Source organism: Rattus norvegicus, chromosome 17, assembly GCF_021556685.1.
Source record: "Rattus norvegicus strain SHRSP/BbbUtx chromosome 17, alternate assembly SHRSP_T2T, whole genome shotgun sequence".
Taxonomy (NCBI): Eukaryota; Metazoa; Chordata; class Mammalia; order Rodentia; family Muridae; genus Rattus; species Rattus norvegicus.
In genome coordinates this window covers 53974953-53986970 of record NC_141550.1, presented here as the reverse complement: position 1 = coordinate 53986970, position 12018 = coordinate 53974953, and the positions used below count along the sequence as shown (strand labels likewise).

Sequence of the window (12018 nt, the reverse complement as noted above, 5' to 3'; positions counted from 1 at the left end):
CTAAGGTTCCTCAGTCTCCTCAAACAGTACCACAGACGACCAAGGTTTCAAATACACGAGTCTATGGGAGGCGTAACTCATTCAAACCAGAACAGGGTTATGTTAGAATTTATGTGGGAGTTTATATCAAATAAATAAGTAAAATGAATTTTTACTTTCAGCATTGAGGAAAAAATTGCAAGAAAAATTATTGATACAAAGAAATAAATTAACAGAAGTGTGAACTCAGTGGTCATCAGAGACTTTAAAGGTTATCAGTGGCAGATGCCGTTAGATTTTTCAGAACTTTGGGATGCTGAATGACTGTCATGGAAGACCGGAAGTCTAACCTATTTTAAAATGATCCTATCAGGAGCAATGCTGACATAAAAGTTTCACTACTTTCATCAATTAATGTCTTTAATTTATTGTTTGTCGATTTGCAGTTTCTTTGCCTTCATTTTAATAATAAAATAGTTAATGGATAATTATTAGAGAAGACTATGTAACATAGTTCGTATTTCTCCCATCCTTTAAAGGATTCTTATGTGTTTGTTTGAGTGTATGTTAAATGTGTGTGACTGCCTGAGGATGCCAGAAGAGGACATCAGATTCGATAGAACTGGAGTTACGTCTGCTTGTCATGAATGCTGGGAACCGAACTCCAGTTCTAGGAGAGCAGTAAGCACTCTTAACCATTGAGCCATCCCCAGTCCTTTCTCTTGCTTTCTTAAAACTGAAAGCAAACTTCTCTTCTTACTGTTTTGAAGAACATATATATACATTTATAAAGATGGACCCCCATTCTTGTTAGAGAATACTTCATATAGTAATCAAAGTGTTCTTTTTCATTTGGTTGACTGTGAGTTTTACTGCATCTTTATTAACATTATTAAACTAAATTCTCATTGCCTTTAGTGACTAAGTCACTCTATATTATCTTCCTCATCTCAAAAAATTCTTTTAATATTGCTACAGTTGGGCAATATCTCAGTAATATTGAAATAAAAATGCATCATGTTGCCCTCATTCTTTAAATAATGTAAAACGAATTAAACTAAAAATTTCACATACTTATTTTGCTCCTAAGTTTTCATAGATATGATTTTAGATACTATTTCAGACTTTTACAGAAAATAGTCACAAAGTTATAATGACAATTCACCTATAGCACTAAGAGTTTACTTGGGACTTAATTGGAGTCAGGCAAGATACCCAGCTCACACTGTCTCATTTCATTCTTCCAGGTTGAATGCCAAACCTCAAGCCCTCTGAGTTGTTCCTGCTATACTATTTCTGAGTTCCTGTTGTTTGCAAGACTAACATACTGTCTCCTTCACAGTGGGCTCAAGACACAGAAGCAGTGGTCTGAAGCTCATTGGGAACTTGTAACATTTCATACTTCAGAGTTCAGAGAGACTTCTATGGCGGGGACCCACGCTATGATTTTTGCCTTGTAGAATCATAACAAATACGCTTCCTTTCATTTCAAACACATGATGAAAAAGGAAGAATTCCCTATCTAATAAAGAAACAAACACCTATCTTGTATTGTGCATTGTACTGGAACTTCTAATTTGGATATAGTGGTAAAATAAATCTTAGAATCTAAATCCATGATTCTAGGCTAGAACATAGGAAATTTGCTTAATTTCTCTAGGTCTCCTACTTTTGTTGCTGTTGTTGTTGTTGTTGTTGTTGTTGTTGTTGTTGTTGTTGTCTGGTTTTCTGAACATAGCCCTGGCTGTCCTGGAACTCACTCTGTGAACCAGGATAGCCTCAAATTCACAGAGATCCACCTGCCTCTGCCTCAAAAATGGTGCAATTAAAATGGAGCACCACCCCTGCCCAGTTCTAGATATCCTTTTAATCAGTATAAAATGAAAATGAAGTTTGATATGTAATAAACATACATAAATATGTGTCCCAATTATCTGCCATGTGTTCGGTGGTATTCGGAATGGTCATTACTGATTATTACCATCTCATCAACTAAGTTAGGTATGCAGGGCAGGCACACGGTTGTTCAATCTGTATCTTCACACTTTACTGAGTGCCTTTGTGTGACTATGATTTAAAAACAAAACCACACATAAAAAGAGACAGATGTGTATTGTTTAAATTCTGACATTTAAAAGGGTTTCTTAATGTGAGCTAAAAAATATAAAAATATTCTCGATGTTACCTAATCTGCATGATTTAACAGCACTTGGACATTGTCTGAGGAACGATAACAAAGTGCTGTCTCTCCTCACTTGGAATTTACTGCCTGTCTGAGTCTCTTCTCTGGCCAAATTAAATACACAGCACAATGTCCCGCCCAGAAATAACAAAGCCCAGCTTCCTGCTCTACTCCTTGGTTGAATAAACCCAAAGTGAGGTAAAGAGGACAGTATTTTATTTAATCATCTTAGCAACTCTTTTCTTCCACCTCTTGAATTAGAAACTATTCAGAAAAAAAGTCTAGAAAAGAATCGTTGTGTGATTAATCAGGTCATTTAGGAGAAAAAAAAAGCTCTTTGAAGAGTCTTTATTTGAAAGGCTCAAGGAGTGTAGATGAAGCATGAAAGTCCATGGCCCTCCTGACACCTGTGCCTGCCCAAGGTCCATGTGATATTCAAGCTTTTCATCTGTGAAGGATAAAAGCTATCCTAGAAGAGATGGTGAGTGCACCACTTCCTTTCAGAAAACACTAGCCAAATTCTTTGGAAAGATTTTGTAACACAGTGGTACAAAGAAAGGGAATCTTATATAGAAAGAGACATGCCTTGGAGCCCAGGTGAGTAGGTAGGCTGGCTTTGGTTTGGTTCACTTTAGTTCGTTTTGCTTTTAGTTGGTAAATGTGTCAGTTTTTTCTTTCATTTCTTGCAATAGTATAGGATGCTCTACCACATGAATGCCATTTGCAGTCCTGCTTTCTTTGCAGGATTGTGGGTGTTTGGTGTTGTTGTTTAGGTGGTGGTGGTGTTCTGGGATTTGGGGGGTTGTTTTTGTTTTTGTTTTTTGGGACAGAGCCTCACTACATTGCTCAGGCTTTATACATATTCACCACAGCCTGATAGATGGTAGATCTTAAAGAGGTAAACTAAGTCCACATGTTTATGTGGGCAAGATATAAAAAAGACAGTGTTTTAGATAAGCAGGTATAGAATGGATAGAATTTTAAGCTTAATCAGCATGAAAAATGATGTCATTTAAGTCTAAATATGGAACCTTAATGCTCATAACATAGCACCAGCCTGAATTCATACCAGATATTTTGATGACCCATATACACTCTTGCATTTGAGAAATATTTGAGTGAAAAGATAATATGACGAGGAAATTATCATTAAGTGAGAAGGGATGTTTAAGAAATTAGATCTAAGTACTTGATAAGTTCTCTATGTGGTAGAATGTATAGTCACCAAGAAACATCGCACGAAAGTGTCTGGATCAAAGACAGAACTGAACAGATACCAATGGCTGACAATAAATAGCCTGGGAGAGTTAGAATTCCAGAAGTGATGAAGGCTAATGGGTATAAGAATTAGAGAATAGCCAAGAGTTGTAGTATATGCATATAGTAACAGCTATTTAAGAGAGATGGAGCCCGGGAATTTGAGAACACACTGAGTAACACACTGAGACCTCTGGATATAAAAAAAGGAAAGAAAGAAAGGGAAAGGGGATAAGAAAAAGAAGGAAAGAAAAATGGATGAGAGGAAGAAAGGGGCAAGAAGAGAGACATGATAGAATGAACATTCATAGTCCTTCAAAGGGCAGGAGATGGTTGTGATTTCAATTTCATTTACCTGACTGAACTTAGGAAAATTAATCACGAAATTGAGGTTCAGTGGTATGACCCCAATTCCTACATATTAGTGAACCTCCTTGTTAGCAGACAAAGAACATAGAAACCTCTGTTCTGAAGTTGGCTAAACCTTGACAATTAAAAAGAAAAAAGGCTCTGTGTTGTTCTTCCGTGTACTCACTACAGTTCTCTATCCTCATGAGTATACTTGTGAATAGGTTTTTAATGATTTGGAAGAGAGTTAGATATCAGAATCCCAAAGCACTGGGCATACAAATATAGGCTTTTAAGAACTAAAATCTGGAAGGGAATTTTGAATAAACTCAGGTTACAATATTAAAATTAAAGGGATGAGAAACCTAAATGTCCATCAAATGATGGATAGATAAGAAAATGTGGTACAAATACACAATGAAATTCTATTCAGCTCTAAAAAAAATTAAATCATAGAATTTGCAAGTAAATTTATAGAACTGGAAAATATTATACTGAATGAATTATTCCAGACTCAGAAAAACAAACACTGCCTGATCTTTTATTTGTGTATTCTAGATTCAAATCTTTAGATTTCAGTGTGTAACCTGAAGTAACTATTGAAGCCAGGAAAGTAGAAAGGGACCACTAGAGGAGTTGAGAGGAAAGAGTTCTGGAGAGAGAATAGCAATGTTATCAAAGGGTAAGAAGAAAAATGTGGGGACTTCAGTAGAGATGGGAAAGGAAAATTTATACAGAGTGTGCAAAAGGAAGAATAAAATTCCATGCTTAGATTTTATCAGGCTTATAGGCCTTTTGTTTGCTGTCATCATCATTGTGAGTTCATCTGAGTATCTGCCTATTGTGTCTTGAAAACAGTCTCCTTGATATTATCTCTCTGACTCTTATAATCTCCCCAAGCCTTTTAGGGCTAAAGATGTTCTTTTAGTGCTAAACGTTTCAATATCTCTTATTCTTTACATAATGACCAGGATTAATTACCACCCACTTCAAGAAGTTCCTTTGATAAGGGTTGAGCAATGTACAAACATACAAACATAGCAATAAGATTTCAGAAATTATTTTATTGCCATGTCCACGTAGAATACTAGTAATATGTTTTCCCCTGGGGCATATGACCTATCTAGTTACAGGTTCTTGGCCATATTGATGATGTCATGTATGGGTTGTATCTCATTCAACAGTACTTAAATCTAATCAAAAAGTGTTTGGTTACTCCCATAGCACAGTGCCACTACTGCACCACATGGCATATATTGAAATGGTATGTCATTATTATGGCTCACATGATACAGAGCTGGGTAAGACTGAAGTTTACTTTTCATTTTGGCAGCATTTATAGCACTTTCCAAGAGTATGAATGCTAGCCAGTAGGACTGAAGCTTCTAGTTGAGTATCAATTAGATATTTCCATGTTCTTATATTCAAATATGTAGTGTCTTCTGCAATAGGATCCTAAAGCTAAATTGTTGATGGTAGACAATATCAATGGCATTACTCTGTCATGTTGAAGGGGATCTATATGATTCCCCTGGACCAACAACTCAGAAAAGGTAACCCATATGGGGTTTCGGGAGGCACATATGTTGTATATTTGGGGCCTTGCCCTCTTTAGCAGGTAACTCTAAATATACTGTGCGTGTATGAGTGTATGTTAGGGTGTGTGTATATGTATGTATGCATGTATGTATGTATGTATGTATGTATGTATGTGTATGCGGGTGTATGTGGGTGTGTGTTTGTGTTAGAAAACTTCTATAGTATTAGGTTACATATGACTTTTTCAAAAGACGCTTAATTTTTGATGTTTCTCCCAGTATTCCTTCCTCTATCCTGCTCTCCCAACTTCTAATCCATCTAATCTTTCCTTTTCTTTTCTTTTTTCCCACATACACATATATACACACATGTAAAGCTTAATTACTAACACCCACATACAAGAAAAACATCATATAATGTTTGCCTCTCTGAGACTGGGTTATACAAGCCTGGATGATTATTGGTAGTTCTACAGTTTACCTGTAAATTTCATAAGCTCATTTTTCCTAACATGTTAAGTTTTAAAAATTTACCAGCACATGATGGCACATACCTGATTCCTACTATGCAGAAGGTTAGTTAAGAATATCAAAAGTTCAAGTCCTGACTATGCTACATATCAAGACCATGTCACAAAAATACGCAAAATATAAAAATTTAGCCAAAGAATTTAGAAGGAAAATGTACCAGTGGATCATATAATGAGGGACCACTGTTTCTCAGAAGTATACATTCAGTGTATTCTAAATCTATGGTTAGCTGAAGGAGATCAACAACTAAATAAAGCAAAAGAGAATATTACCTAACTCTCAAAATTATCTGAATCTTTATTATAGATACTGGGTTTAAAACTCAGACAATAAGAAGTAAATTAGAAGCAAAACTATAGTTATCATGGGGACTAAATAATAATTATCTTGGAATCACTCATGAAACTATTCCTCAGGTTTATTTAAAAATTGTGGACAAGACTCTCGAAGCATATCTAAGACCAATCTTATCATATTAGTTTTCATTCAAGTTAAATTTGCATTCCATCTTTAATCATTGTTTTCAACCGGTTCTGTATTAAGAGGAAACATTGATCCTATGCTCCTGATGAAAAACCAGGTATCTCGTTTTTACAATCACCTGTGATCACATAGGCCCAGTACCCATTAATATAAATGAGATTACTCAACCATGGAGTACATCTCTATTCTTGAATAAAATACATAAGTCTATTATAAACTTAACCTTCTAAAATTAATGTCAAAGTCTCTGAATCCCTTTATCTGTCACAATAGAATAATTAAGTTATTTTTTGGGATGCCAGAATTCTCTAGGAAAGATACTAAGATCTAAGATCTACAACAAGCTTTTAAATAGATATTCTATTTTTACCAAAACAAAGAATAACAAAAATAAATTTCATATTTTATCATATAACTTAGAATTATCCTACAAAGCTAGCCAGCTCAAAAATGCTGCTTTTTCCATATACATAAAAGACTATAGCCTGAATTTAGATTATTTGAGATGAATTCACATAGATTCTAACATTGTCCATGTTCTAAAATTCTCTTGAGAATAATTTCCAACATTAACCATACCCCTGGGCTAGGAGCAGACTGGATAGGAAGAAAGAATGATAGAGCACACTGTCATTGGCAAAAGAAGATAAAATGTCTACACATAGAGCTAAGAGATTCTGTGTTTGACTGTGTTAGAATGAAAACTCTCCATCCAATTTAGGGGTGAGATTTTTAATCTGGAAAGTAATAAGACCCAGTCTGATGCATTAAAAAATACAATGATTTCTATGAACCAAGGAAAGGATGTTCTAACTAGAAGTCTAGAGGCAGACCCATACACATACATACACACATACACAACACACACACACACACACACACACACACACACACACACACACACTCACACAAAGAGTAAAAAAAAACTTAGTTAGACAAGCAAACATCAATAAAGTGGCCTGAAATCTTCCAAAGTTGTAATTATCCTAGAAGGTAAATCAACATGAGAAAAGCAGCTATAGCAGGAAATCATAGCAAAGTCTCAGATATAAAATAGCCATAAATCTTCTTCTATCGGAGTTTTCCTTCTAGTATCCTCTGTAGGGATGATTAGTAAGAACGATGTTGTTTAAATTTGGTTTGTCATGGAATATCTTGCTTTCTCCATCCGTGGTGATTGAGAGTTTTGCTGGGTATAGTTGCCTGGGCTGGCATCTATACTCTCTTAGGGTCTGCATGGTACCTGTCCAAGATCTTCTGGCTTTTAGAGCCTCTCTTGAGAAGTCTGGTGTAATTCTGATAGTCTGCCTTTATATATTGCTTGGCCTTTTCCCCTTACAGTTTTTAGTATTCTTTCTTTGTTCTGTACATTTAGTGTTTTGATTATTATATGGCAAGAGAATGTTTCTTTTCTAGTTCAATCTATTTCATGTTCTATGGGTTTCTTATATGTTTGTGTGTATCTCTTACTTTAGGTTAGGGAAGTTTTCTTCTATGATTTTATGGAAGATGTCTTCTGGCCCTCTGGAGTGAGAATATTCACCTTCTTCTATTCTTACTATTCTTAGGTTTGGTCTTTTCATTGCGTTCCAAATTTCCTAGATGTTTTGGGTTAGGAACTTTTTACACCTTATATTTTCTTTGACCCATGTGCCAATATCTTCTATGGTAGCTTCTACACCTGAGATTCTCGTTTCCATCTCTTGTATTCTATTGGTGATGCTTGTATTTGTACCTCCTGATCTCTTTCCTAAGCTGTCCTTCTCCAGGGTTGCCTCCATGTGTGATTCATTTACTGTTTCTATTTTCATTTTTAGGTCTTGGACATTTTTGTTCAACTATTTCACCTATTTTATTGTATTTTCCTGTATTTCTTTATGGGATTTATTTGTTTCCTCTTTAAGGGCTTCTACCTATTGCCTGTGTTCATTTTACACAATGGAATAGTATTAAGCTATTAAAAATGAAGACATCGGGGCTGGAGAGATGGCTCAGCGGTTAAGAGCACCCGACTGCTCTTCCAGAGGTCATGAGTTCAATTCCCAGCAACCACATGGTGGCTCACAACCATCTGTAAAGAGATCCGATGCCCTCTTCTGGTGTATCTGAAGACAGCTATAGTGTACTTATATATAATAAATAAATAAATCTTTAAAAAAATGAAGACATCATAAATTTTGCACGCAAATGGATGAAACTAGAAAATATTCTGAGTGAGTTTACCCAGACACAAAAGGACATGCATAGTATGTACTCACTGATAAGTGGATATTAGCCCAAAAATACACAATACCCATGATACAACCCACAGACCATAAGAAGTTTAACAGGAAAGAAAGCCCAAGGGAGGATCACTTGGTCAATCCCACTTAGAAAGGGGAACAAAATAATCACGGGAGGCAGAGGAAGGGAGAGACCTGGGTAAGAGAGAAGGGAGAAGGGAAAGGGGGTAAGATCATGTTTGGTGGGGAGACAGGATAGACGCTCAGAGGGCCAAGAGAATGAATAAAAATATGCTGTTCCAGAGGATGGGGACAGAGGGAACTTCTAGAAAGTCCCCGAGACCTGGGATGTGAGAGGCTCCCAAGACTCAATGGGGACCTTAGCCAAAATGCCCAACGGTGAGGAGATAGAACCTGAAGAGATCAACTCTAGCAGATAGACAGGGCCCCAGTGGAGGGATGGGGTCACCAACCTACCTTCAAAATGTTTGACCCAGAATTGTTCCTGTCTAAAAGAAATGCAGGCACAAAAATGGAGCAAGGAACAAAGGAAAGGCCATCCGGTGACTGGCACAACTTGGAATTCACCCAATGGGTGAAGACAAAACCCTGACACTGTTACTGATGCTATATTGTACTTGCTGACAAGAGCCTAGCATAACTGTCCTCTGAGAGGCTCTACCATCAGCTGACTGTGACAGATGCAGATACTTAAAATTAAGCATTGGATTGACGTCAGTGCCCTGTATGGAAGAGTTAGGAGAATTGAAGGAGCTAAAGGGCATGGCGACCCCGAAGAAAAACCAACAGTATCAACTCATCTGGACCGCTGGGAGCTCCCAGAGACTAAGCCACCAACCAAAAAGCGTACATGGCTTGTTCTGTGGCGCCGAGCACATATGTTTCAGAGGACTACCTTTTCTGGCATCAGTAGCAAAGGATGTGCCTAATCCTCAAAAGACTTGATGCCTCAGGGAAAAGGGATACAGGGAGTGAGGTGAGGTGAGGGTGAGTCAGTGTGGGGGAGCACCCTCCAGAAGCAAGGGGAGAATGATAGAGTGAAGAACTCTTGGAGGAGGGAACCAGGAAGCGGGCAACAATTTTTTAAAAAACACCATAAACAGAATGAGAGGAAAATATGCTTACCTTACACTGAATTATGCATTCCTCAAATTTGGATTAAAGTAGAAAAAAATGAAACTAGCTCTGCCCAAAGAAATAATCTCTCAACATTGAACTGATGACTGAAACACTGATGGATTTCCTAGCAAATGAAAAATCCCAAGTTTATGTTTCCTGTCAAGAATACACATATTGAGGGCTGGAGAAATGGCTCAGAGGTCAAGAGCACAGTCTGCTCTTCCAGAGGTCCTGAGTTCAATTCCCAGCAACCACATGGTGGCTCACAACCATCTATAATGAGATCTAGTGCCCTCTTCTGGCCTACAGGTGTACATGACAGTAGAATGCTGTATATCTAACAAATAAATCTTAACACACACACACACACACACACACACACACACACACACACACACACACACACACTGAACTAGCTGGAATAAGATCCACTCCTTTATTCAGAAGATAATTCCAGAGTATTTCTAGTCTGCATTTCTCTGGACGTAATAAAAGATGAGAAAGGCCCTGCTACTCTTAAACTCATGATGAAGTATGGAAGTTAGACAAATATATGCAGAAATGCAAAGAAGTAAGCAACCAGGCCAAGCTAAAGCTAGTGGCTTGGAAAAAGCAGTAGTTTTTGTTATTTTTAAAGGATCACAGTTTCTTCACATATTCATTTGCACTAGCCAAAGTCCAGAATTTCTGAGGATAAGTTTAGACACTTAATAAAGAACAGCAGCTCTTAAACCATCTGTTTTTCTCCCAGGATGAAGATCCATCACACGCGAATTTTCACTTCAGTCTAACCCTGTGAGGATATTATTGTCAGATGGAGAAGGTAACATTTGTTTTATAGCCAGGATAATGGAGTAGCTATAGTCAATGGCTTGACAAAGGTTTTTAGAGGAAAGAAGAAAAAAGAAAGTGAGAGAGAGGCAGGGAAAAGAAGGAAGGGAGAGAGAGACAGAAAGACAGAGAAAGAGAGAGAGAAAATAAGAGAAAAAAACTGTCATTATTAGCCCCAATATAACTCCCTTTCTGTAAGTACCTTCAACCCACATAAGTATCTTGTTACAAACCTTCTGAAGAAATATGGCATAAAAAATTAAAGAGAAAAATAGAACCTTGCTGTAACAAGCAGAGCTGCATTATAGAACAGTCACGAAGGGTTTGTAAAAGCTTGTTTGTTTGTACAGATCTGGAGGTTATGTAAACAGGAGGCCAACTGGTACCTGATACGGAACAATACTGCCATGAGCTGTGCCCCAGCGTTTGGCTTCCTTTTGTCCAATAAGATAATTGGCAGCTACTTGGGTCAAACATGCCACCTGCCAGAATGAAAATAGGAAGAAAGTGAATCATTTACCTGTATTTGTAAGCAAAATGTTATAATATAAAGCCACTTCCCCTTCATGTCATCCCATATGGAAAAAGACTCCAATCCAGGGATAACATACACGTGTTGTATTGTCTTCGCACAAAGAGAGAACAGGATTACATTATTGCATGACTAAGTAATGATCAGTTTAAAAATATAAACACACAAAAATTCATCTCCTGAAAAAGCCATCTGAAGGCAGATGTCAGCCAAGCCAAGGTCACCTTGGTCTAGCTTGCAACAAAGTGCAACTAGGAGATGAACTCCCTTCTCAGCTCTGCTCTTATTTCCTTTCACCACGACACCCAAAAGCATGCATCATGCACCATCACAAAGGCCAGTAAACCAAAGTAAGGTGCTACAATCTTGTAAGCTTTTCAACAAACAAAGAGAAATAATGCCAAATTTCTAGTAAGCCAGTTTAGTTGAGTTTTGAAAAATGCCCAAGCATCTTTTTACATAAAAAAAATAAAACAAGATTCTTTAACTCATTTATAAACTTTCCTCATTTAAGCAAAAATACTGTGTCTCTCTCGACTTAATCTGATTCTGTGTCCTCATTATTAGGTTCCTTTTGTGTTTGAGCACCATAGGCCTGTTTAAGCATATCTGAAACCTTGCTTTAGCCTTCTTCCATGGACAGATCTTGAAAACCTTCTTACTTTGATTTTCATTGGTTTGTTGGTTATTTTAAGACTTGACGTACAACCTCAATCTATAAATCAGGCTGTCCTGGAACAAACTTTATAACCCAGGCTAGCGTCAAGCTTGCAGCAATTCTCCTGCCTTGTCCTACTGTGTGCTGGGAGTATAGGCACAAGCTATAAACTTGCAAGTCTACAAGGAAAACATGAGAATAATGTAAAGATTTCTATAACCATCCATAGGGATCTTAGGATCCCTGGATACTTAAGCCTCCAGGAATTGGAATTTTAAAAAGTTAATAAATGATATTTCATAATTCACAAGGAAAAC

At 37.1% G+C, this 12018-nt stretch overlaps 1 protein-coding gene across 13 annotated transcripts in view; it reads right to left on the bottom strand.

Annotated features, from left to right (window-relative positions):
* Window positions 1–12018, bottom strand: part of Sugct (succinylCoA:glutarate-CoA transferase) — an 866857-nt gene that overhangs the window by 596480 nt on the left and 258359 nt on the right. For 9 of the 13 annotated variants that reach the window (XM_087591067.1, XM_087591070.1, XM_087591075.1 and 6 more), the window contains 1 exon segment: window positions 10898–10993. The exons of the other annotated variants lie outside the window; for them this stretch is intronic. In XM_087591067.1, the coding sequence (XP_087447193.1) occupies window positions 10898–10993 (96 nt within the window). 13 annotated transcript variants of the gene reach the window in all.